The 25,396-nt window shown below is 47.8% G+C and overlaps 2 protein-coding genes across 5 annotated transcripts in view; one reads left to right on the top strand and one right to left on the bottom strand.

The window, feature by feature from the left end:
* Positions 1–397: 397 nt before the first annotated feature.
* LOC144158637 (uncharacterized) overlaps positions 398–25,396 on the top strand; it is a 210,865-nt gene continuing 185,866 nt past the window's right edge. The window contains exon 1 of the mRNA XM_077689667.1: positions 398–685. The gene's annotated coding sequence lies outside the window, so the exon portion shown is untranslated. The remainder of the gene's footprint in view (positions 686–25,396) is intronic.
* Positions 5,911–12,139, bottom strand: LOC144158636 (zinc finger MYM-type protein 1-like). 4 transcript variants are annotated; one of them, XM_077689665.1, is made up of 5 exons: positions 11,907–12,139; positions 9,357–9,448; positions 9,189–9,251; positions 8,995–9,105; positions 5,911–8,835 (listed from the first exon to the last, which is right to left on the bottom strand). In XM_077689665.1, exons 2-5 carry the CDS (start codon positions 9,436–9,438, stop codon positions 6,572–6,574), a joined length of 2,520 nt encoding a protein of 839 aa, XP_077545791.1. In that variant the 5' UTR covers positions 9,439–9,448; positions 11,907–12,139; the 3' UTR covers positions 5,911–6,571. The 4 variants fall into 4 exon arrangements, with proteins under 4 accessions (XP_077545791.1, XP_077545789.1, XP_077545790.1 ...); XM_077689663.1 differs by having other exon boundaries at positions 9,189–9,448; XM_077689664.1 differs by lacking the exon at positions 11,907–12,139 and having other exon boundaries at positions 9,357–9,812.

The following is a 25,396-nucleotide window of genomic DNA, read 5'->3' as shown; positions in this document are numbered from 1 at the left end:
AACAACTGGCATGAAATTTCCATCACAAGGGCAGGTTGCGCTCACGCAAAAAAGGTACTTTCTGGCTACTGCATCGCAGCAGCCGTAGTGCAGCGCCGAAGCTCAACGATTAAGAGTGGATGTCTTCTCGCACCTTCCGGAGCTCCAAAAAAGAATACGTGTCTCAAAAATGGCAGACTGTTTCGCTCGAGGTACCGTTACGTTCTTCGGGGACACCCCCGTGCATGCCAGCGCGTGCGGGTGGCAGCAGGGAACGGGTTCCACGCCGCATCGTTCACCGCGTAGATGGCGTATCCCTCGCAGAGCAGAGGGAGATTCCTGCAGGGGCGCTCCGTCCGAGAGCGGACCGCACCACTCTCGCCTCCGCTCTCGGCGGTTTGCCCGTGGGCGCCTGCAGGGGTGGGCGCTGCTGCCAATGCTGTTCCCTCGCTGCAAGCAGCCGCCGCCGCCACGGGCGTGAGAGAACGACCCGAAACGTCGCGCCGCCACCGAGAAGAGGAAGCTGCGACCGCCCAGCTGTGCGTTCCTTCGATGACAGTGTTGGAGTGCACTGACCGGTGGGCTCGTCTCGGTGCTGTCTGAAGCCCTCGAGGATACGCGACAGTGTGTGTGGGGGCTGACTGACCCGAAGACGACCAGGTGTTCGGATACGAGGTGAAGAAACTGCAGATCACCGATCGACGAGGTGGGTATTTCCCGAGGTGTCGCCTCATCAGAGTGTTGCATGGATTCGTGCTTTAACCTTGGCAGGGACACGAAAAATTTCGAACACAGGGCGCATGTCATGCTATTGCTTTAAAACACTGTACGTGCTTGAATGTCTAAGAAAGTCACTGTTAGGGTCGTGTATCCTTGAAATAGGTTTCGCGATATCCGATCAGGAATGCTGGTAGATTATTGGTCGTTCCTAATCACGAGCGGGAAATAGTTGGCCTCAATAGCAGCGCACGCGAGGAGAATATAAACTAGACCGCACCCGTTCTCGCTTCATTGACTCCCTTCCTCTCTAGGGAAAGTGAAACCGATTCTGCAGAGATGTCAACTCACAAAACAGTGCCCGCCAGCCTCGTACTCCTTAACAAGCAAGAGCTTATAAGTGTACTTCGATCGATCACTTTGGTGGCGCCTTTTTGTATCAGCGTCGTCGCATGCCACAACTGGCGAATCAGCTGGGACGGGAAGCGTAGAGCATTCATAGCTAAATATTTTATCGTACCTCGTTTCCCCAACCGCGTTTTCAGATTTGTGAACTGACCTCCTTTTCCCCGCAAATGTCGCGGAACTATAGTAATGAGCGAGTGATAAAGTCGACACTCTTGCCGCACCTTGCTCGCTCCCTGCGTTTATAATAAAACATGTCCCCGTGCGGATCGAAAAAAATGAGAAGCTAGTCATTATGGGAAGCATGCTGGTTTATGCAATCTCATCACAGCGCACCGATCATATAGTAATCCGAAATTTCGATTTTGGTGAGGTACACCGCGCGCACTTTTACCTTGAGTTACGTTTCAAAACGAAATAACAAATGTCCGTTTACAATTGCTATTCCGTTGCTTTCACAAACGAAATTGTACACACTGTGTGCCTCTCGGGTGGCCTTCAGTCGTGAAGAAGGCTTCAATTCAAGCACTGCCATTACGTCGTTTTAAGCGCCAAATGAGACGTACTCCGCTTGTGCCAGGAAGGGCCTCGAACTTTCAAAGAGAAATGACGGCCCGCGAATTACGTCGTAGACTTTGACGACACTTCACACCAGCCACTTCGGTTACGAAAGTGGGTTCGGCGAGCACAGTCCTCCTTCCCGGCACGCGGATGCCGTGGGTGTCCTCCATTTGAACCGTGGGTGTGGCTTCATCGGCGGGTGTATAGCGCGCTGTTGAGCAAAAGACCGGCAATGGTCTTTCATACGCGATTTTCCTCCGGCTATTTTTGTCTCGGTGTTTTCTCTTCGACGCCGTAGCGACGTGATCTAGCGGTGGCTTGCAGCGCGGCTCGTTGCTGGTTCTTGCAACGCTACGAGTTATCGTTGTACACTGGAGGGTGGGGTGGAGGCGAAGGCACGCCTTGCCTTGCCCTTTTGAACGATGTGGCTGCGCACTAAGTGTCTGTGGCTTTACACCAGCTAAGTTAGACATCTTGATGAGCCTTTTATTGTGAGAGAATGTACAGTGAATCCTTGTTATAACGGAATCGTTTTATTCGAAGTTTATTAATGCTCTCGAAGCACCGCTTATAAGGAAGCCAGTTTCGTGTCCACGGGACGCCGCTGTGAAGAGGCTCTAGTATATATCTATGTACTGCTTACGTGCGTGCGTGCGCGTGAGTGTTTGTGATGCCTGAAGGTTTCGCTACATTGTCGGTCTTATTATTTCTGACTACCTCTTAACGGATCCTTGCGGGTAATAAATTACTGAAGCTGCATCAACCTCGCCGGCATGCGAGGCGATACCCGTTAGAAACCGAGCACTTAAAGCGGCCATGAAGACAAAATACAACCTTGTCCATTTTAAAAGAACTGGCCTTTCGTAGCCAAACTCACTCTGCCGAATTACAGCCGCGAAGAAAATTTTTCTTGTTTTTTTACCGAGAAAACCGCAAGAAATTTGGAAAAACTTTCGAGATTCAGTGACACAACAGCGCCACAGGGGCGCAATAAAAGCCAGCACTAAAAATCTGTTATCAGTGTGTAAACTGCGCGTTAGCATTCAAGTGATAAGAGCTATAGGGGCACCTCTACAATCTCGCAGTCATGTTTCTTTGCGGCGACCTAGATGGCGTCGGCCGGCAATGGCACAAAAAAGATTCTGTGACGTCATAGAAAAATTGCCGGAGTGAGGTTAGGGAGTCGCCACTGCTTAACCTGCTTTCCTTAAAGGGACCCTGTAACAATTTTTTCAACTTTTTTTTTTTTTTGAAATCTTAAATGCTTGCAGAACGTAAGTCACCAAACACACCCAGTGCTTATATTAGAGGGTCGCAAACTACCTCAGCCAAAAATTGCTGCTCTATATACTGTATGCCCATCAGATAACTTTAAAAAAAAAGATTTTTCTCTCTTTCCCGGTTTTGACGTTCTTAGACGGCTCGAATTACGTCACTAAGGCCATGTAGCGGCTGTTGGCCGGTTTTCCTTCAGTTGCAGCAATGAACGCTTTTCGATAACAACCTTAAAAAAAGCAACAAAAACAAAGCAGAAATGGAAGGCGTATTGGGTGCGACGAGCGAATCGCGCAGTGCCGCTCCGTGCTGGCGATAACTATAGCTTTCGCAGTGGTTCCAGGCGCGAAGGAAAGAGTGAAAGCGCTTATCGAAAGTGTTGCAGGGCCCCTTTAACCTCGCGATCACTTGCACGAACTTTGCAATAAAACTGATATCACTGCTATCGGGAGCAAGCAGACCTTTCAATGGACCAAACTTGTGTTTTGTCTCCGAGGCTTCTTTAAACGAGTCGAGGATGATCGGCGCGTTCCGTGTGCGGTCACGGTCGTCTTCTGCCGAGTAAATCACCGCAATGCGCGCAGCTGGCGCCCGCCGGCATTCCGGCGCCCGCGTAACGAAGGCGACCTTCGATCGCCCCCTCCAGCGCGTACGCGCGCCAATACTTCCCGCTATTCAAAGCAAGCCAAGGTTGGGCGCTTTTCCGACTCCGACCGCCCGCCGAAGTCTCCGGTTGCACAGATAGAATGTGGGCCTTACCGGAGACGCTTAGAACACTTGGTGGCTCGGTCGGTCGCGTAACTTCAACAGACGTGCAACCCTTGCGTGCAAGGACTAGACTAACCGACCATGAAAAAGTTGAAGGTGTGGCTATGTGCGGAGTCCTCATTTCTGTCTCGTCCCGTGCCTATACGGAACAGTATGATGATTTTATTGAATGGCGCCTATTCGTTAGATTCAATCGAATTAAAAATTGTTTTTTTTTTTTTACAGCGGACCTGTTTTAGGCTAACTCATCCGTTTTTTGAGTATGTAGACCGTTAAAAAGCGCTCCGTACCCTCCTTTTAACTTTGTCGAACCCTCTCCCTCTGGCCACCTGTTCGCCTACGGCGTTCCCTCGCCAGTAGTGCACCGTCAAAGTGCTTGTCTCTTTACTACGACGTGTTACATTCGGGAAGATGTCCCCGAACCGGGCTCCGTCGCCTCCGTCATGCGTGTGGTAGCGCGGTGGTGAGCGGCCACCAAAGGTTGCTGCCTTGGTGACGACGACAAGAAGCCTAAGGCGAACTTTTCTGGTTTATTGCATGACGAGAGATGGGCCGAAGAAATACAGGAACAATAAATACCCTTCCGGGAGAGCTTACAGCAATGCGCGAACAGAGCGACAGCATGGATGCACAGCATGCCAAACGAACGAATATATCCAACGATAGGGTGGGTTTTACACACAGACAGTAGCCGTAACGGCTGCGCGGCTTTCCCAGTGCTTCTGTGCACACGGCCCGAGAGTAGTACAGACACACACAACACTCTTTCCCGAGTTTGTGAGGGGCTGGCAGTAGCGGCGCTCGTTGAGTCTGAGAGAGGGAGGAAGAGGAGATCTGGGCTGCGGCGTGCGCTTCGTCGGGACTTGTCTCTACATGAAGATCCGTTGACTTCGTGTTTTGTAGCTACAGCGGCTTGAGTCACCGCCAACGGGCCCCGCCCGGCAGGCGTACATGAGGAGGATAGGCTCTGCCACAAAGCACAGGAGCACTGCACGAAACTTGCAGAACGCGTGAACAGAAGATTAGAATGCTGGTGGACGAAAAGCAGAGAGGGGTATATTGCCTAGACCGCTACCACCTGTAACAGAAAAATAAGTATTTTGTGCCTAATTAGTTTTTTGTGCCTGCTCCAAGAGCAGCACTAGTATTAAACGAAGAGTGTAAAACATATGTATATTAGTTTCTTTCTAGTTTTTTTGTAAGATGCTATTAGTCATCATCATCATCATCATCATCAGAATAGCGGCGCGTGAATCGTAACAGACGCCATACATCGTCTAGTGACGTTATAGCGTTAAAGCTGCTACGCCGAGCACTAGTCGCTCCCTTTCCCCAAGCATGCCTCTTATGATACTATAAATCATTAAACAAAATTGCGCCAATGGCTATCTCGTGCATGAAGAATAGACCTGTTTTCTATTTTTGTTCGCTGCATCCTTGGGTATCCGACAGGCATTCGGGTAAATGCGCACTCCTCCACGCTCCGCAGCCTGTGTCGTACACTTTGTGTTGAGTGAAATAAGCACCAACAAGTGCTGGGCAGGGAGAGAGAAAAACATTCACCCGGGAATAAAGTCGCTTACGTGTTTTCAACGACTCCTTTACTTCTACATTGTGTCTACACCTCTTTCTTCACTTTCGTTTCTTTGCTTTCTTTTTTAAGCGAATTACCTCGACCGGATTTTTGCTTTCTGCAACGCCGTGTTTGCGCCTCTGTCTTTCCTCTCGTTTATTCTCGTTCTAAAGTATTCGTTCTGAAGTTTCGTTTCGTCGCAAGAATTTCGCGTCTTATGACGCGAAACACTTCAAAAGGCAGAAATTGTGACACACGCCACAGCTTCCTGTAAACGTTGTACGAGGCTGGGCAGCACCTGTTCTGCTCACGTGTGGGCATGCAGGCAGTGACGCCGGAACTATATTTTCAGTGGGGGGGCTGAAGCAATTTTTTTATTTTTTTATGTACTTCGAAATTTTTACGCGATTAAAATCAGAGTTTCGCTAGAAAGAAAAAAAATCGACTTCTTTTCTATTAACCACGTGCAAAAATCTTTTTTTACCCACTGGTTATTCTTAACTTTAAATTGTGCTTATTATACGTTCATTGAATAAAAAATAAACGGGATGGGGAAGGGGGATCAAAGAGAATGTGTTGCGAGTGGCCATCTTAGTCAAGATAGGCCGCGTACTATTAAGCAGAAAATAGAGTGAATTTTCAGTGACCACATATTTATTCGCATTTGACATATTATTTAAGCAACAGAATGTTTGGTACGTTTATACAATGGCGCAGAAAACAAGCGTAATACAAATACAAAAATTGCAATACCACAGTACAAACAGCCACGCTATAATACATACATACAATTGGAAATATTGCACACAAGCATCACACTTATCAGTCAGTGGTGTTATTGCTATAGGGGCTTAGGTGGAACCAAAGGTTGCTGCTATCTCCAAAGTTCTTTGATGCCATCCTGTAAAGTTAGGTCTGTTTCTATTTGTATATTGACGCATATAAAAACATGACATAAAAATAATGGAAATGCAACAATACGAACAAGCACGCTATAATACATGTATGTATAGTCACGGACAAATGAAACGCGACCAGGATAATATAAACCAGAACACATAAATAGCGCGATTTCTCTCCATGCAAGTCACATTGATGTGTGGCCTAATAACAATAACAAAGATGGAAAATGTGGCTTTCAAAATATACCAACAGTGCGCCATTTTTGGACCTCCAAGAACAGCATTTTTCAATTTTGCGTGTTCTTGTTCATAATTTTGTGTTCGCAATTCATGTGACCATGACTGTACATGAATGTCAAAAATGCACAAAAGCAGCAGGCATTTCGGACAGCTAGACGGGACCAAAGGTTGCTACTCGCTCCGCTGTTCTGCTCACAAATTCTTTGATGATGTCCTCTAACCTGAGGGCCGCCGTTCTTTCCTTATGAATGTTCAAAATCAGAAGATGCGACAACCTCTTCTGGGTCATTCGGTTGCGCAAATAAGTTTTTACTCGGCGCAGAGCACTAAAAGAGCGCTCCCCAGAAGCGACCGATGCAGGTATGGACAGCAAAAGCTGAACATACCGCACGACCTGGTCCATTAGCTCGCGAATGTTTTCCGGTTTGCTTTGCAGCATCTTCAAAATGCCCAGGGATGTGGTGGAATCGGCATCGTGTAGAAGAGTTGGTAGAAGCAGAAACTGCGCCGAGAGTCTGCACAGGTCAAAATCTACTGCATGCACTCCCAAAGACGCCTTTAGCCCATCAGCTGTGAACTGAGTTCCCCTTGCAGCGCTGGCTAAAATGCCTTCCAGTTTTACGAGCTGTAACATGCCCGGCTGCTCAAAACGCCGTTGCGTTTCATTCATAATCCGATCGGCAGCAGCGAAATACTCCTTGCGCAGTGCTGCTTTAACGTCGAGTGTAACTGGCTGAACAGGCCTGTCAGTCGCCTCGTACCGCCTAGGCGGTTTTGCCGGCCTGGACACTCGAGGCTCTTTCAGGCATAGGCGTGCTGCAGTTGTGCTCGTGTGCTGCCACAGCTCCTCAAACGCGGCATCAGAGCGCAGCCGAGAGATCGCCTCGCGGAGAGCCTCTGCAGCCTCTTTTGCACCCGCCGCTCGACATGTTGAGCTCTGGAAAGCCCTTGCCAATTCTTCACAAGGGCCGAAAAAAGCTATGGAAATGTTGATCCCTAACAACGTTTCAAATTTCTGCAAAAGGGTGTAGTAACCCCTGAAAATGGCCTTGCTGCCATCTGTCACTGAACCTGGTGTCTCCAAAAGCTCCTTGAGCGTCTCCTGTACCCTAGCGTAGTTGTCAAGAAACCTTTGCATGGACTTAACTCTAACGGTCCATCGCGTAGGGCAAAGCGGCAGTAAATTGTTTGGCCTGGAACCGTTCTCCAAATCTACTTCGCCCCCTGTAGAAACTACTATGTTGGCGTAAGCACTTTTGCGCTTTTTGGAGTCGAGGATTACGTTGGAAATATCTTTAACAGTGCTAAGAGCGTCTCCAATTATGTCGCAGCTCCTGCTAGCCTCCTGCAGTACAAGATCTAAACAGTGATTACTGCAGTGGACATACAAAGAACGCGGTTCGCAATCGCTAATTCTTTTTTGTACACCCGAAAAACGACCGGACATATTTGCCGCCCCATCAAAGCAGTGGCCACGGACGCAGTGAAAGTCTAGGCCCAGGCGCAAAAGCATGTCCTTGATGGCAGAGTATAGAGTTTCAGCTCTGCTGTCGGGCGCGTTGTACATGCCAATATACTCTTCCCGAAGCTCAAGGGTCTTGCTCTGCACCCACCGCACGCAAAAGGGGAACTGCTCGTCACCATTCACATCCGTTGTTCCATCAGCGATGATACCGTAGAACGGGCTGGATTTCACGTCCTCCACAATCTCTCGCTGTACGGTATGCGCCATAATTTCTATAAGCTCATTCTGCACGTCCCCGCTCACCCATTTGTCCCTCTTAGCCATCCACGTCTTAAGGACCGGGACATCCTCTGATCTCTCATGAAGCAAATCGAGAAAATTTCCATCCAGTTTACCTTGTCCTCTAAGAGCTTGCCCTGTGCGGCAGAGATAGCGCACAGAGCTAACTATGACGCGAAGTACTGCCCTGGCATCCTCCTGATGTTTGTTGCATTGCTGCGAAAGGAGACTCAAAACAGGAATGCCTCTCTGGTATGACAAGTTTAGGCTCACGGAGTCAACGTGAAATTGGCTCTTTTCGTGCGATTTGAACCTTTCGATAGCCTTTTTCCAGTTGTTAAAACCAGTCTTAACAAAAGCTCGCTCCACATTTCTAGTGTTGTCCCCTTTTTTCTTGAAATGTCGACGGCACTTTTGACAAAAGACTAAGTCGCTCTTGCTTTGGTAGGACAGCCAAGAAAATCGCTCAAACCAGCCACGTTGACATGATCTACCTCCTTGGTTTTTTGGGAACCTGTAGTTTTTTGCCGGAAGTGACGGATGGTCGTTCAGCGCTGACTCGTCCTCGCTTGAACTCTCTCTCGAATTCTTGAAGGCGAGCGATTGCAGATTGCTCATTTCGTCCGAGCTGGTTGCTTCTTCCGTCCGGCTAGCAGGCCGCGATGTTTGGGCTTGTACAAATGAAATAAAAGGCATTCATTGCTTCTTCTGTTCCTATTCGGTTTTTAAATCAAGTTTACACTATTTTCCCTAGCCTATGTCTAACAAAAAAGTATTATTGGCATAACCGATAGGCATGACCTTAATTTGGATATACTGAAACTACTTACCCGCTGAGCAATCAGTCGACAGTGGTGACAGGTCCGGAGGACGGGCGCTGTCGTCAGGTAATGGTTGTGCAACAACGGCGTTCGTGTTGTCGGTACGGGATGGACCAATTTCTGCAAAATTCGCACCGTCCTTAACTGTCTCAAAATGCCACTTTTAAAATGCAAAAATGTATCAATGAAATATCAATTATTACCATCATGGCCTGTGCCTTGCTCTGCGCGATGACACTGTAGGCCGGGTCTTTCAGAAGAAATATCTGGTAGCGACAGAGAAAAGCGTAGAAGCAAAGAGAATTGTTGAACGGAGGCATTCACACAAACAGAACTCGTGATTATATACAAAAATCTGTGCATTATTATACCTTGACAATCTCTGCTTCCAAGGCATGCACGCTTTGGAGCTGGTAGAAAGAAACCACTGATCTTTCTTTGGGAGCCGGGCATTGCGTGAGGGCTGGGATCAAATAAAAGAGCCGTTAGTTGACGCTGCCCACACCTAACACACGTCGGCATGATCAATGCCCCAGTTCGTTTGGTTTTGTTGCACTAACAGTGCAACATGGATCGAGCTGAACAAAACTCAGCGTTGATAGACCTCTGTCCTGTTTCTTTTTCTGTTTTGAACAGTTTGTGACCAGTACGAAAGAAAATATAGAGGCCAAATATTTTATTGTATAGAAAAGCGGTGATCCGTAATCCGAGGGCTATATCAATTTGAATAATGGGAACTTAAATTGCATTTGTATTAGGAAATGTCGAGCAGCATGTGGCTGTTATAATATGAGAGCTAGGAAGTATTTTTAATTCGGTAATTCGGGTTCGGGATATTTTATGGCTTATTTAAAAAAATCTGAAAGACAGCCCAAAGGCCCCGAGACCCCCCAAGTGGTGGCTGTCATAGACGTCGACATAGAAACGTTATTTAATGTTTGCAAATAGAAACATTCGTAGCTTGACATTGCTCCCCTCCCCCCGCCCGATTACGAGGTCAGCAGCTACATAGTTGTAATACCACATGAGAAAACGTATTAAAAACATTAACATAAAAACACATATGTGAGAAAATCACGGGATGCTTCGGTGACAAACCAAACTGTTAAAGTTCTCCCACTCGGAGAAAAGAAAATGGCGTACAACAGTGAAATCATAAATAATTCAAGCAAAGCTATTCACATCAGAGAAAAACCAAAATTTGCATGCTACAAACACCTATACAACACTTGCATGGGAGATGTACAACTCGCAAACAATGGAAACGGAAAAAAATAAGAAAGGTGGTAAAGTTAAAAACAAACGCTACATTAGCGACAATGGCGCTCAAACACTACGCTATACATACAAATCAAGCCCATCTTTGAATGTAAGTCGATTTCCACTGCTCATCCAAAGTTTCGGGACAATGTTTTGCATCAAGTGGTCGTCATAATTTGTTCTAGTGGGACGGAGAGTCTAATAATCAGGTCGTCTCGTGTTGTAGGAATGCTCTTTAACGGTTAGGTTGGACATAGTACAAATAGAAAACGTTTCCCTTATTCTTTCAGCAACCCACGCCTTCCATAAACGGTAAATATAGTAATTGTTCGTGTTGACTAAACCAAACTATTTGAACAAAGATCTAGTTGGCTTGTCTGCTGCAACGTTGGGTATAAATCGAACAGCTTTATTTTGCACCTAGATATTGTAGGAATATTTGTAACCGTTGTTGGGCCCCAAACAAGAAAACAACAGTTTAAGTACGACAGGAACAGCCAATAATAAATGAGTAGCTTTGTATTCGTCCGCAATAGGTCACTACTTTTGTAAAGCAATCTCGTTACTCTCGACAGTTTGTTGACAACTTGGTCAACGTGCAATTCCCAAAGCATGTGTTCCCAAACTACTCCTAAGATTTTTAAAGCTGGCTACAATCTCTACAGGACACGCATTTAAAACTAAATATTGGTTTTTATTGACATATTCACCTTTTGCACCAAAAATAACTGCCTTAGATTTTTCAGTGTTATTCTTGAACCCACTGCAACAAGCCCATACGGCTAATTTTTCAACGACCTCGTTACCTCGTTGGAGTAATCTCTCGCTAGCCTCTTCTGCGATAAACAAACTCGTGTCGTCGGCGTAAATTACGAACTTCACTGACGGGTCTATCTGCACAATGTCATTAATATAAATATGAAATAAGAGCAGTCCTAGAATACTGCCCTGGGGAACACCAGAACATGTTTCCTGAATATCCGACTTGCAATTGTATTATTGTCACAAACTGGGAACGATGACTAAATTATAATGTAATAAGGCTGAAAGCCATACCTCGAATAGCATAGAATTCCAGTTCATGTGCAAGAAGATTACGATCAAGATTTACGATCAAAAGGAAACAGTCTTCTTTTTCTACATCAAGCGTAAATATCAAATCGTCAAAAGAAATAAAAACAAACATCAAGTAAAATTCATGACCTAGCTAAATAACGTTCGACTTTCTTACCGGGTACCAGCAATGCTCTTTAATGAGAACTTTATATCATAACTTCTTTTCGTTCTCCGTTCACGTCCATCAAGGTATTAGCGCGGATGCATCTTGCTTCTAAAAGCCTGCAGTATCTCACCGATCTTTATGTAGTAAACTCGGTCTAAAAGTACTGCCAAAGCCGTTACATGCTGATTGGAGGAAGTAGAACATAAGATCAGAACAGGCTGTCGCGTCTCAAGAATTAAGGGCAACATGTGGATAAATTCATAAGAACGTCCTTTCCAACGCCTAAATGGAAAATGACGACTATTTTGCTCACAAACTGCGCCAACGGGCCTAGTGAATTTGTAGCGTAGCGTGTATAAGTGACTGATTGTCTATGTCCAAAAAAGGAAGACTAAACAGGCCTACCGAACTGATAATAATTGTAAAGGACGGTACATACCGTAGCGAGCGCAGTCTGCCGGTCCGGTAGTAGGGCCGGTCGCCGTCGTGCCTCCTGTGCGAAGGACTAGTGCAGCTTCGCACAAGCTGAACTTGCTTATTTAAACACCTTGTGACCCGCCGCAGGGCCTTTTAATCTGCCCATCGTTTCGTGGTTTCCAACGTCAGAAAGTCTCCGCAAACAATGCTGTCCCATCGGAAAAGTGACAGGTCCCCTCTCTGCTGTGCACCACCCTCAAAAGAGGGACACGCCTTGGGCGCACTGCAAGACTGCATACCCACAACAAACTTACGCTCAATGCCCTTGCCGGTTAGAAAAAAACGCAGGAAATAGGTGAGGAAGGGGGGGACACACTGCAGCACCTTACAGGATGTTCAACGCCGCCGCAGCATCGTTCGCGCTATTTTCGCGCTATTCTTTAAAGCTAAAGGACCTGGCCCACGTGCGAGCCCTTCCGCCGCCACAATACGCATGCCGCTGGATGCGTTGAGCTAAAGTGCTCCCATACGCGTTTTACATAGAAACACTCCGTTCCTCCCCATTTCAGAGAGCTAACACGCCGTGCACGAACGTGAGGACTGCACACCTATAATGTACACAGAACGCTCCTGCGGTTTCGACAAAGACGTGGAATAGAGGGGAGAAACGGGTGGCACAGAACAACTGTTGTTGGCGCTTCTGCACGGCGGCGCGGCATCGTTTGGCGGCTTATCTTGCCGCCAAACCACCACACATGCCGGTGGGTGCGTTAACCTAAGGTCTTCCACGTGGCTTTTACGATGACGCGCCGAATTCTCCGTACTTTCGAGAGCTATGGTCATCCATCGCAAGAATGGTCGTCTGTCTGCCGCCTCGGCTTCTGGTGAATGGTAACATTGTCCGCTCCGTCGTTCCTTCCGGTGCAACTCAAATACGAAATCCTGCTCGCCGGTTTCTCTTCAGTTTCACCCATCAAAAGCTGGTGTACCTCGCTTGCCGCCGTCACTTACTGACAAGCATTACTGATAAGACAGAAAAAGCTCGGCGTCGCCTTTCAGCCTCGGTAGCACTCCTCAAGGATCAATAGCAGTCGTTTCTAGTTTGTCTCCTCCACTCACTCTCAAGCCTTGCTTCCCCCGCCACGGCGTGACGAGTCAATCCCCTTTTCCGACCAGACTGACTTGGAGCTGCGCGCCCCTCTGCCGCTTTCTCGCGCGGGGAGAATGACCCCACCAGGCAATTATCGTCTCTTTGCTGCCGCCTCCTGTGTCTGCGCTACCGTAACCTCGCCACTGGCAGTTAAAGTAAGACACCATTAGCTATTGTATTTCATGCGTTTCCCGCAACACGCCGATGGGGAACGGTGAGTGCTTCTTCGTGGAAAAATACAGAGAAAGAGCCCGGATGGATTTCAATACCCGATTAAAACAGAAAAGCCGCCAGAAGAAGGGGTCAGTTCGCGACCCAAAGGTTCAAACGGCTCGTCTCGTCTCTCTGCTGCCGCCGCCTGTGTCTGCGCTACCGCAGCCTCGCCACTGGCAGGTAAAGTAAGACACAATTAGCCATTGTACTTCATGTTTTCCCTCGACACGCCGTTGGGGAACGGGAGGGCGCTTGTTCGTGGAAAAATACGGAGAAAGAGCGTGGATGGATTTGAATACCGGATTAAAACAGAAAAGCCGCCAGAAGAAGGGGTCAGTTCGCATAGTTATAACCCGACCCGAAGGTTCAATGCACTCGTCTCTTTGCTGCCGCCGCCTCCCTACAAGCAGGTAATGTAAAGCACCATTAGCAGTGGCGCAGCGCACCTACGGGGGGGGGGGGGGGGGGTTCTTATCCACAAGAAGGGAGATCAGCCTCCTCTCGGTGGTGTGTTGGTTGTTTACCAAGGTAATAGTTAACCGCATAAGCGACAGCCTAGATTTCCAACAACCGAGGGAACAAGCCGGCTTTAGAAAAGGACGACAGATCACATCCATGTCATCAATGAAGCAATTGAAAAATCAGCGGAGTATAATAAACCCCTTCACATGGCATTCATAGACTATGAAAAAGCGTTCGATTCGCTAGACACCGCAGCAGTGCTGGAAGCATTAAAAGACCAGGGAATCGAGGAGACTTACATAAGACTCCTAGACGACATATATAAGGGGTGTACGGGCAGGAAAATCCTCCACACGAAAAGCGAAAAGTTTACGATCAGAAAGGGAGCACCGAAATTGTTCACAGCATGTCTGGAAAATATATTTAGGAAGCTTAACTGGGAAGAGGTGGGATTACGGGCAAACGGAGAATTCTTGAGCCATTTGAGGTTTGCGGACGACATAGTCTTGTTCAGTGAGACTGCAGAACACCTGTAAAAAATGCTTCAAGACCTAGTCAGAAAGCTGGGCCATCGGATTAAAGATAAACATGAATACGTCTAAAGTAATGCTAAATAAACATGCTGGAAGCACTCTCTTCCGCCTAGGTACCGAAATACTAGAAGAAGTAGAAGATTATATCCATCTTGGACAGGTTGTCAGTGCTGACCCTAACCACGAGAAAGAAATCTGGCCCAGATAGGAATGGGACGGGGTGCATTCGGCAGGCACCCCCAAATATTCAAAATTAAGCTACCTCTATCACTAAAAAGAATAGTATACAACCAATGCGTACTACCGGTGTTGACATATGGGGCGGAAACTTGGCGCCTTACTAAACAATTGGAAAGAAAACTTAGGTCGGCTCAACGAGCCATGGAACGAATAATGATAGGAGTAACACTTAGGGACAGGAAACGAAGCCTCCTGGATCAGGGAACACGCTCGAGTAGAAGATATCATAATTCAAAATAAGAAGAAATGGACTTGGGCAGGCCATGTAATGAGACGAAATGACAACCGGTGGACCACCAGGGTAACTGAGTGGCTACCGAGAGACGGGACCAGAAGGAGGGGAAGGCCGGTAACTCGATGGAGGGACGAAATACGAAAGTTCGGAAGCAAAGAATGGACTCGAACAGCGCAGGACAGGAGCGGATGGAAGTCAATGGGAGAAGCCTTCGTCCTGCAGTGGACTTAAATAGGCCGATGATGATGATGATGATGTTGTTGGTAGTGGTGGTGGTGGCAATTATTCCACGTCGCGATGCTGAGTCAGTACAATACCTATTGTAACCCCGCACAAGAAACGTCTGAGACTGCAGGCCTAGGGAGACGAGAAAACAGCTCCCGCTTTTTTTTACCTCAGCGCAAGTTGCAGCCACGCAGACCAGTGTCAGCGTGTCGGTTCGGTAATCCGTGGCTGCAGCTGTCACGTCTTGCGAGTATTATCAACGCAAAATTGGCTACTCTCACGTCAGTGATGGAGCCAAATTTATAGAAACTTGGAGACCGTAAGTTGCGCAAAAAAATGTCAATGAGGCAGGAAGTAGGGGGGGCCGAGCCCTGACATAAAAATGCTTGGGGGGGCTCTGGCCCCCCTTGCCCCCCCGGTTCCGGCGTCCCTGCATGCAGGTTCACGTCTCACGCGTCACGCATTGCTTTGAGCAGAAGGACTCTGCTTTAGCTTTTGTTCCATCGCTGGCAATTGACGTGTGGAGATAGCGCAGTGATAGTGCATAGGGCTTCTACTGTGAAGATTATGGTTTATTTGGTTGGGCTTCTACTGTTAAGATTATGGTTTCTTTGGTTTATTTCCTATCCATCCATCCATCCATCCAATCATCTATCTATCTATCTATCTATCTATCTATCTATCTATCTATCTATCTATCTATCTATCTATCTATCTATCTATCTATCTATCTATCTATACATCGATCCATCCATCGATCCATCCATCCATCCATCCATCCATCCATCCATCCATCCATCCATCCATCCATCCATCCATCCATCCATCCATCCATCTCTCTCTCTCTCTCTCTCTCTCTCTCTCTCTCTCTCTCTCTCTCTCTCTCTGTCTATCTATCTATCTATCTATCTATCTATCTATCTATCTATCTATCTATCTATCTATCTATCTATCTATCTATCTGTCTGTCTGTCTGTGTGTCTGTCTGTCTGTCTGTCTCCAGCTTAGCTCTCTCCGCTTCATTGCTCGTCTTGCCCGTCGCACAGATGCCTCCTGGCTTACGGCCGCTCACAATCCCTTTCCGGCGTCCCTGAATACGTTTGAGGACCTCCGCACTTAAGCACTGAAACACTCTGCCGCCACTGAGTTGTGACCGACCTCGTTCAGAGCCGTGGAATGGAGAACAAAGGAGCAGCCTGCCGTGTGGCCTGCGGTGCGGGGCGCCGACAAAACCACGAGCCCACGAGCACGCGCTCAATGCGCCGCGTACGTGGCGTGAACGCCGATGAAGGGGAGGAGAATCTTGATCTTGCAATGGGCAAGCAGAGGCGAGACTCAGCTGTCGCCTTAACGTGCACAACTAGGGGGAATAAACTCTCGAATTGCAACAGGTTTGTACTTGGCAAACAGCGACGAAAGGCGCTCTCAGCACAACTACGTGCGTGCACGAGAGGTGCGCGTGCGAGGAAAGGGGGAACACGTATGAAAAGTTGGCCAACCTGGATAGGTACAGCGGGGTAAACCAGCACGGTTGACGGTGTCTGAATTCGCAATTCGGACGTAAACACTTTTTTTTTTTTTTTTTTTTTTGCCTGTCGCACGTGAGGGAGCTCATTTCTGAAGGATGGCGCGCCGCGGCGAGAAAGTGTCGAGATAGTGCTTTGACCGGTCGCTGACTCTGAGACAGTGAGTTTTTGCTGATCAATCCGGTTGAGCGACTGCGTGTTGGACGCGCTCAAAATGGCTTCTGCTCGCTCAAATCTTGTGCACGGGATACATTTTGCTGTACGTGCGTGCGTGCATGTGTGTGTGTGTGCGGCTTAAACTATGTATCTGCCACAACGACTACAAAATTTTGGGGGATATTTACGCTATGATAAACTAGTCCTACCCGTATCACTAAATAATTCCAACGTTTAAGTGAGTTGACATTTTTTGGCACAACCTGTAGAGAGCAGTATTTTTAAAGAAGGGTGGCAAAAAAAAAAAAAAAAAACACGACACGGTGAGGCACTACTGCCAAATAGAATTTATTAAAGTCACTGACGATTACCATTACTGCTATCTGTTGATCACGTTTCACCAAAGCAAAGTGCGTGCTCACCAATAAATCGGTCGCAGCTTTGCGTTTGTTTAGGAATACGTATTAAGGTGAAGATTTGAACTACGTCTTTTGCCTACGTGCCGCAAACATCCCCGCAGTTGATGGCTTTGTTCTCTGCCCTCTGATTGATTGTAGGGTTTAACGCGCAGAAGCAACGCAGGCGATGAGGCGCGCCGTAGTGGAGGGCTCCGTATTAATTTTGACCACCTGGGGATCTTTAACGTGCTCCGAAATCTCGAACACACGGGCGTTTTGCTCTTCGCCTCCATCAGAAAGGCGACCGCCGCGGCCGTGAATTGAACCCGCGACCTCGTGCTCAGCAGCACAACGCCTTAGCCACTGAGCCACCGCGGCGGGTCTTCTCTGTCCTCTAAAGTAATTAGTTAGAATGTTTCTGCACAGCTTGGAGTGGAATGGCTGCTTAATTTCTTTTCACTGCTTTGTCTGCGTACTTATTCCTCTTCTGTCTCTCGGGTTCAGGGCCCCTGAACCAGGTTTCCCCTTTCTTGTTTTCGCGCTTCCTCCCTTCTTTAACCGCAATTAACCTTCAACTGATTTGATATTAGTTGAATGCTTTAGAAGGGGCGACTGGAGTGAATGAATCTGACGAAGTGTTATCACTCAACCGAACGCCACCACCACAGCCGCTGCAAGAAAGTTCGATACAGCCTACTGGAAGCGAAGTGAAGGGAGCATTTCATTTCGAAACTGTATTATAGAGTTCCTCGTTTCAAGGAGATTGCGTCTGCAGACGTCGGAAGGAATCACAGTCCGCATTGTTGGTGCTCTTGTGGGACGAGCCACTCCCACGATGTGTTGCATGGTGGGAGCTGGGGAAGACGAGGCGCCCGTTTCAGCAGGACAGTATAGTTGATGACGGGCAGTGGGAAAGCTGCCTGCGCTGTGGACAAATGGATCCGTACATCTCGGTGTAGGACATTTCGGTGCAGGACGTTCGGGTGCGGACATATCAGTGCACGGAATGTCCCAGGCAATCTTTTATCATTTTAGCTTTAATATTTTTACTCTGTCAGACGATATGATTTTAACGTTTGAAAGTTATGTGTAGGCCACAGTGCGCGGAAACGAACAGTAAACCGAGACGGAGCATAAGCGCGTAAAGCTCCATTTCGATAGTGGATGTTAAAAATTGGCGTTGTTGATTTGCTTTCGTTGAATCTTTTCTTATTTTATATTCATGTGAACAATCCTAATCTTTTTATATACCGAAGTGCTTTGTTTTCACTTCACCCAACGCTGCAAAAGGCTGCTGCTTTTAATCCATGCCTACCTCCCCTCCTCCCCCAGACCGCCGAGGAAAAAAAAACGGGAAAGGAACAGAGCCAGCTTAAGCGCGTGTGCATTCCCTTTTCATAATTTCCTCTATCTACCTCGTCTTCGTTGCATTCGGTGTCGGTTCTACTTAGCAACTAGCCAGCGATCGCACTTGCAGTGGCATCGATAAATGAGGGGGTGGGGGGGGGGGGGACCTCGCCACCGGGTACTAGCCCCTTGCTAGAGAGGGGGGGGGTCATTTGTGCTTCTCCAATGTGTAAACTGGACGTCGAAAGCTGGAAGACAACTGTCGCAGCTCTCGCCACACTAGCCTGTTGAATTTTTTTTTCTCTTATAATGGCTGAAGGCGGAGAGAATTCTGCGTCCGAGAATGTCTGGGGTGTCCACCAATTTGTTGCCCGTTCACTGCCCTTGCTTTCATTGCTCTTCCCTCCCCCCCCCCCCCCCTCCCCCCGGCGAGACCTGTGCCCTCTGTTGAGAGGAAAAACTTCTCCATGTAAATATAACCAGTTTAATGAACATTACCTCTCACGATATGCGCGACTTGAAGAGTTAATTGCCGATGGGGTGACCGAAGGCAAAGATGGAGTGCTGCTTGGAGTGGCGCCGTCGGTGTGACCGCGACGCGCGCGAGGGTGTTCCTACAGTGGGGAAGACACAATACTGGTCATTTTGTCCTCAGCGGCTTTTCGTGTGGCTTTTTGTTGCGCATTAGAGAGGTTGTGGGAGCTCATGGTGAATGTATAGTTTTTTCTTGCATCAATGCGGTGGCGCTCCGGAGACAGTGAACTCCGCTACAGGCCCGTGAGATTTCCAGAGGAAAGAAAATAATACGACTGAGAAAGAAATCTTGGGGAGACTGAAACTTGAAGATGTGGGTGGCTGCGGGGAGGAAGAATTAAAATGATATGAAGTTGTTTAAAGGTCAAATGAAGGTTGGTTTGCGTGAATACGGGAATGAGTGCTAAGTTGTACACAGAACCCGTACATGCGCGGACTTTATCAGCATTTGAGAGATACAAAATCTGCAGCTTTTTTTGAGAAGGACCCGTTCTTCCTCCACGAAAGTATCCCAGAATTGTCCGTAAAAAAAATAAAAGCTCTTGACAACAGTATTTGCGAATTCATTTTAGCGTGACAGCGCATCCCACACAAAACCGTTCGTTGTATTTCCTGCATATGGCTCAGTGGCTAAGGCGTTGCGCTGCTGAGCACGAGGTCGCGGGTTCGATTCCCGGCCGCGGCGGCCGCTTTTCTGATGGAGGCGAAAAGCAAAAACGCCCGTGTGTACGAGATTTCGGCGCACGATAAAGATCCCCAGGTGGTCAAAATTAATCCGGAGCCCTCCACTACGGCGCGCCTCATCGCCTGCGTTGCGTCGGCGCGTTAAACCCCACAATCAATCAATCAATCATTTCCTGCATATTTTGGCAAAACCGAACTTTTGTAAACGTCCTTTCTTTGGATAGTAATAGTGTGCCTTTTATATAGAAAGAAATACCTAGAGAATACATGACACCATTGTAAACCCCCGGTAATTGTCTTAACTGATTTGCATGCCGCAAAAAAGAGCAAATAATAATTAACGTGTTTTGAAAATTAAAAAAAACGTGTGCAAAAGAATTCAATAAGCCGACTGCATAACAGGTGTTTCTTGAACGAGGTAATAAACAAAATTATACAAAAGCTCAATTTCTAAAAATAACTGCCAGAAATCAAACATGGCATCAATCTAAAATGCAATAAATGTGCTATATTGTTGCCCATAACGAACGTTATGAGGAAATCAAAATTTAATTAATGTTTTAAACAAGCAAGCACCCGATACCTCGTTCGCGGAAACGTTTGCACATTGTCCGCACCAAAATGTCCTGCACTGAAATGCCCCAGACCCTGGACAAAAAAGATTGCCAGGAGGTTTTGTTACGAGGGTCCTTATTGCGGCTGCTAGCAAGCTAACTTTGCGAGGGGGCCTTGCGAACTATTGCGGCTGCTTTCTTTCCAAGAAACGATTTCGGACTTTCTGTTTGCTGAACTGGAGAGGGGATTTTTCTCTCTTTCATTCTCCGGAAACGCTTCTCGCTGAAGTCTTTGCGTTCAGCATTTGTCAGAGCCGGCGTTACGCCCTACCGTCGAGTGTTCCGTTACTCCCACCCCACCGCCTCGCTAAAGAGCAGGCGCAGATTCCTCTTGGCACAGAAACGCGCGCCCACAGTCGCCGAATGGGTGAACCCACGTGTCGTCGCCCAACAAAAACGAACGAGGCGAATCTGGCTCAGATGCGTGGGTCGGTAGCCGATCGCCTGCATAGGAGGCGCGGGACGAACAGCTACGCGGGCGCACTGGGATGACAGACACGTACGCACCCTGAGCGGGGCATCAAGGTTGAATCTGTAGATTGGGTCAGCTTCAGAGAATCGTTGCGAAGGGGTGTTGGTTGGCGTGAACGCCGAGAGGCAAGGATTTGTAACGGTGAGAACACACACCAGTAAGGAGGAAAAAATGGCTGCATCTCCACTTCGTGGATGATGGCGAGGGTGCGGAGTATGGGGACTCGAAATGACATCCAAGTTGCGCCCCGAGTGACCTCCTATTTGCGCACCGACCGTCATTCGATTTGAGCCGTGAGTTGCACTTCGATTATTCCCTAAACGAAGCTGCAATTCGCGGTTCAAATCGAATTTCGCTTGATTTTCGCTTGATGGTGGTGTGTGCGCGGATAGACGCGGACGGAAATTGGGAGGTCTTTAAGGTACTCCGCACTGTTACAGGCGAGGGAGTAAGCCGTTTGACTCGCCGGTACTAATTCATGGTCGTAGCCAAATGCATAAGACGACTGACATTAACTCTGTCTAGTCTATTAGACACAGGCTCGAATCGTGCTGGTGCTTGTGTGATCTTTTGCGATTGTAAATGCTATGCGCACGGACGCGGACGGACAATCTGCGGTCCTAAGCTGCTTCGCACCTAAAATAGCTCAATACTGAAGATTGGATGCGCACCAGTGGCAGCGGATGAACTAAACGAGCTGCGGAAGGCGTCGCCGATATAGATACCGGGAGAAGGCGAGGAAGGTAGCATCTGGGCCGTAGGAATGACGTCAGGGCAGGGAACAAGTCCCGCGCGGCGCCCGGCATACTCGGTGGGTGCATTTGCGTGTGCCGACAAACGGTTTCGGACCTATTGCGCATGCGTAGTCGTGCTGGCATCCTACGCGGTACCTAACCGGGGCCAGTTTTCCGCTGTTCTATAACTTTCTAATGGTGTTGGTCCGAACGAATGTACTCAAATAATTCAAACAAATTTCGAAATCCGGTTGACCAGCTAAGTGTTTTGAAGCCGCCTAATTCAAACTGCTCTGTTGCGTAAGTTCGGTTAATTAGTACTTTTGGCTTGTTCTAGCCGGAAAATATGTTGAATTTGCCACTTTAGCTGCAGATTTGCATCCTTATATCGCTAACAGTCACAAATAAAGCTGATTACCTGCATACACGCATCAAAGCTAAAGCACACGTGCCAACAGCCGCGTGCGGATTAAGCAAGATAGATAGAAAGAAAAAAAAAACATTCATGCATCGAAAGATTCGTTTGTTGTGAACCCTCGTGCAGAGAAAAGCCATTTCATTATTTTTAACACGAAAGTGTTTTATTCCGGGATTCATGAAGATTTCACTTATGTCATATCCGTCACAGAAGTGACGCCAGTGCGACAAAGCAAGCTGCCTGTAAAGGGTGCACCCCTGCACACAGCGTCTTCTTTGGGGGAAGCAACCTTTAGTACCAAAGAGTATGTTATACTTGGGGTTGTTCTTTTTCGAGTTTTATATTTTAACACGAAAGTTTTTACGCCGGAATACACCAAGATTTCACTGACGTCATATTCATCACGGAAATGACGCCAGTACACCTTTTCCGAGGCGACCCACCAGCAGAACGTCGCTCGCCAAGCACACCCAAAAGACAGCCGCAGACCCGCAAATCATGCTCAGCTGCAGAATTTGCTGCACATTTCACTTTCGTGTCTTATACCCCTGTCAAACGTGCCTATTTAAGTGCACTTACACGGAGTGCACTTGGATAAAATGTCATTCGGGAGCAGCTAAACGGCAAACGCGAATGACACTTTACAAGGAACGCACTTTAAGCTGAGTGTGGTCCCCAAACACACTTTACCGGGGCCAGCTCGCCGAGTGAGTAATCTCGTGAACAGAAGTCCGAAAATCGGAAAAATTAACGTAAAACCGCGAGCGTTTAGATGATAATAAGTAACGTTAAAAGTTAATTATAGATATATTGCTTATTTACTTTTACAAAAATTGAAGCAGCGACGAAAAATAAGAAAATAACCTCTCTCTCAACAACGTGCCAGCGCCGCCTGGTGGGTGTTTTGCTCCATGGCAGCCGTTCTCTGCGGCGTTCTCGTAGGTGGTTTCTTGTGGCCCTGTGATTGTGTTCGTGTTTCAGCCTATTTTCGTTGTATTCAACGCTTTCAGATAATTTCCCCCGAACAATAATGCAGCTGTCATTCACTGCGCAGTGAATAACAGTGAAGATAAAAGCGCCGGTGTTCAGTCGCCGTCCCGACTCTGTTTTTGTGGTCTTGTGCGATGCGCCGATTGCGATTTTAAACAATTCAAACACAACGAACTGTTTACAATATTCCTCACGTGATAAAGAGGGGGGATTTCAAGTAATTTTGCGTAATATTTACGCCGGCTATCGTCACTGACATCACGGCCAAGGGCACTTTATTTCGTCGTTTAGCAGCGCGCAGCCTAAGTGTCACTTGGGAAGCCCGAGTGCACTCGGCGGAAGTGCACTTAAATAGGCACGTTTGACAGGGGTATTACCGATTCCTATGACAGAGGAATCAACCACAGTTTTTTTTTAAGTGTAAATGGCATTTCAGTATTGTGTGTGAATTTTGTATTATTAAATATATGTAAATGCACCGTTACACCAGCAGTTGACATCTTGTCCCGAGTCATATTTAAGGAACTTCTGATGATTCAAACTTTTGATAATTGAAACAAAATCCTGGGGTCACCTCGAATTTGAAATATCGCGAGTCGACTGTACGTGGGAATGGACGTAACGCGAAGCCTTCATAGTGGCAGAGGTTGAAATGAACTCGCGCGTTGCATTTTTTAGCTTGTTACTGTTCTTAGCAGGGATAATTTTGAGAAGAGTGAGCAGAAGAGAGTGCGAAAGAAATAGGAGACGTAACGAGAACCGTTCAACATCTCTATCACCCTGGCGAAGACGCCAAGCGCAGGGAACGGATACACATAGGAACTGTGGATCCGCGAACGCGCTTCCGCCGGTCGCTTCCCCGGCCGGCCCTTCGGGCGCGCTACGGGGAGGTCAGCGGTATCTCGTTGAAGATAAAACCCAGCGTCGCACCAGGCCAGAAAGCAGCCGCAGCAGCAGTAGCAGCCACTGTAAAGTTTGGAGAAGATCCAAAGACATCTTCGCTTTAAAACAAAATGTTGTCGGCGCTCTGTTTTTCCTAAGACATCTGTGAGGGGGGATTTTCCTGTGTCGTGACACGGGCCTGTAATTCTGAAAAATTTATGTGATTTGCGTGGCGTGTGCAGTATAAATCGTACTGCGTTTATTGGTTCTAGAATAATTGCGGTGCCGCCCGACGGAGGCTATGCACCTGTTGCGTGCGCGTAGGTAGGTCACTGCTTGACAAATCGACACTTCACGTGCGCCAACAGAGATCAGCTCGCCAGGGCTCGCAGGATGGTGTCGTAATTAATTTCGTAAGCAACACCCAATGTCGACAGCTTCAACACCCTGTGCAAACAGCTGCGTACGACACTACTTGCCGCTGAACAAAAACACTGCGTGTAGTCCGCACCACTATAGCGAATGCGGAGCTGTCGACATATTTCCGTCACTGTATTTGGTTCACTCCCCGTTCGATGTTTTACTCTGCATTGTTTTCTTCTTCGTGGCATGCATTGCCTGAACGAAGAGCTGGCTCTGTTTTGTCCCTGCCAAGGAGGAAGAACGCCGTACACGAGGACAGCGCGAATTATATGCCATCTCTATACTCACGGGTGTCCCCATCCGCCTAAAACAAATTTGCCTGCGGCCTAGTTAAAGTGCGCCAGATATAAGTCACGTGCAGCAAGGTGTCCGCTATTTATGGGGCGAAAATATCCCGTTCGTGAGAGAGTCCAACAAAACGTACGCGCGATGTCCTCCCTCGAAAAGACTGGGCAGCGCGGTGATCGCGATAGAGCGGGAAGTTGTTGAGCGGCCCATACATTTCAAACGGGCGCGTTGACTCGTTGGCTCCCCAACCATTGACCTCTGCCGCAATGTCGGTGGCCGAGATTTGTTTGTAGTAAGTGCGCCCGCCGGCCCGCCCGCTCGCTGCTGAAGGGACTGTCGTTGCTATAGCGCTGCGAGAGAGAGAGGCAGAGAATAAATTTTCGTGTGCGAAAAAGAAAAGAAGGAAAAGAGCACGCGTTCGTATTCCTTCAGATCCCGTTGGAGCTCGGTGCGTTCTCCGCACGTTTTACCAGCCGATGCTGAGTTTCGCTGCTGGAGCCGACCAGTGGTGAGTTTGAGATTGGGAGAACTTTTGGGTTTCCTTGGAAGGTCCACACCATGTGGTGAGAAGTGGTTTTCTAAAGAACTCTTTACACTCACCGTGACCGTTGTGTCATCGTGGCGGAATAACTCGTGCGAAATTCGACAAACGGGACCACTTCTTTTGTCGTTTTCTTAAAGGCAAACCAGTATAGATTGGTACCGATGTTAATAATACCCTTCGGCCATGACCATCTGTGGTGTTCCGAGAATTTGAGATGCGCGAAAAAGCTGCGTGTGCGGTTGAACATAGGTCGGTACCGAATTCCCCTTCATACACTCTCACGCTCGACTTCGTTGAAAAACACGGAGAAGCGGCTTGTAACATTACCATCAAAATTATGTCTTCGGCGGCGGAATTTTCGATTTGACGACTTCATTTCTCGGGCATTCAAGAGCGCTTGAGGGACGGCGGGGAAAGGGGTCTAAAGGCTAACATATATATATA

This window comes from Haemaphysalis longicornis, unplaced genomic scaffold, assembly GCF_048455015.1.
Source record: "Haemaphysalis longicornis isolate Haplotype H1 unplaced genomic scaffold, Haemaphysalis longicornis Haplotype H1 scaffold_10, whole genome shotgun sequence".
Classification (NCBI taxonomy): Eukaryota; Metazoa; Arthropoda; class Arachnida; order Ixodida; family Ixodidae; genus Haemaphysalis; species Haemaphysalis longicornis.
This window is presented reverse-complemented; position numbering and strand designations above follow the sequence as displayed.

Excerpts from the sequence above, each read along its gene's own strand:
- LOC144158636 (XM_077689662.1), bottom strand. The coding sequence starts at position 9,507 with ATGCCGACGTGTGTTAGGTGTGGGCAGCGTCAACTAACGGCTCTTTTA. Across the intron at positions 9,106-9,188 it reads GCAAGGCACAGGCCATGATG|AAATTGGTCCATCCCGTACC; the intron begins GTAATAATTGAT and ends CGAATTTTGCAG. Across the intron at positions 8,836-8,994 it reads GTCGACTGATTGCTCAGCGG|CCCAAACATCGCGGCCTGCT; the intron begins GTAAGTAGTTTC and ends CATTTGTACAAG.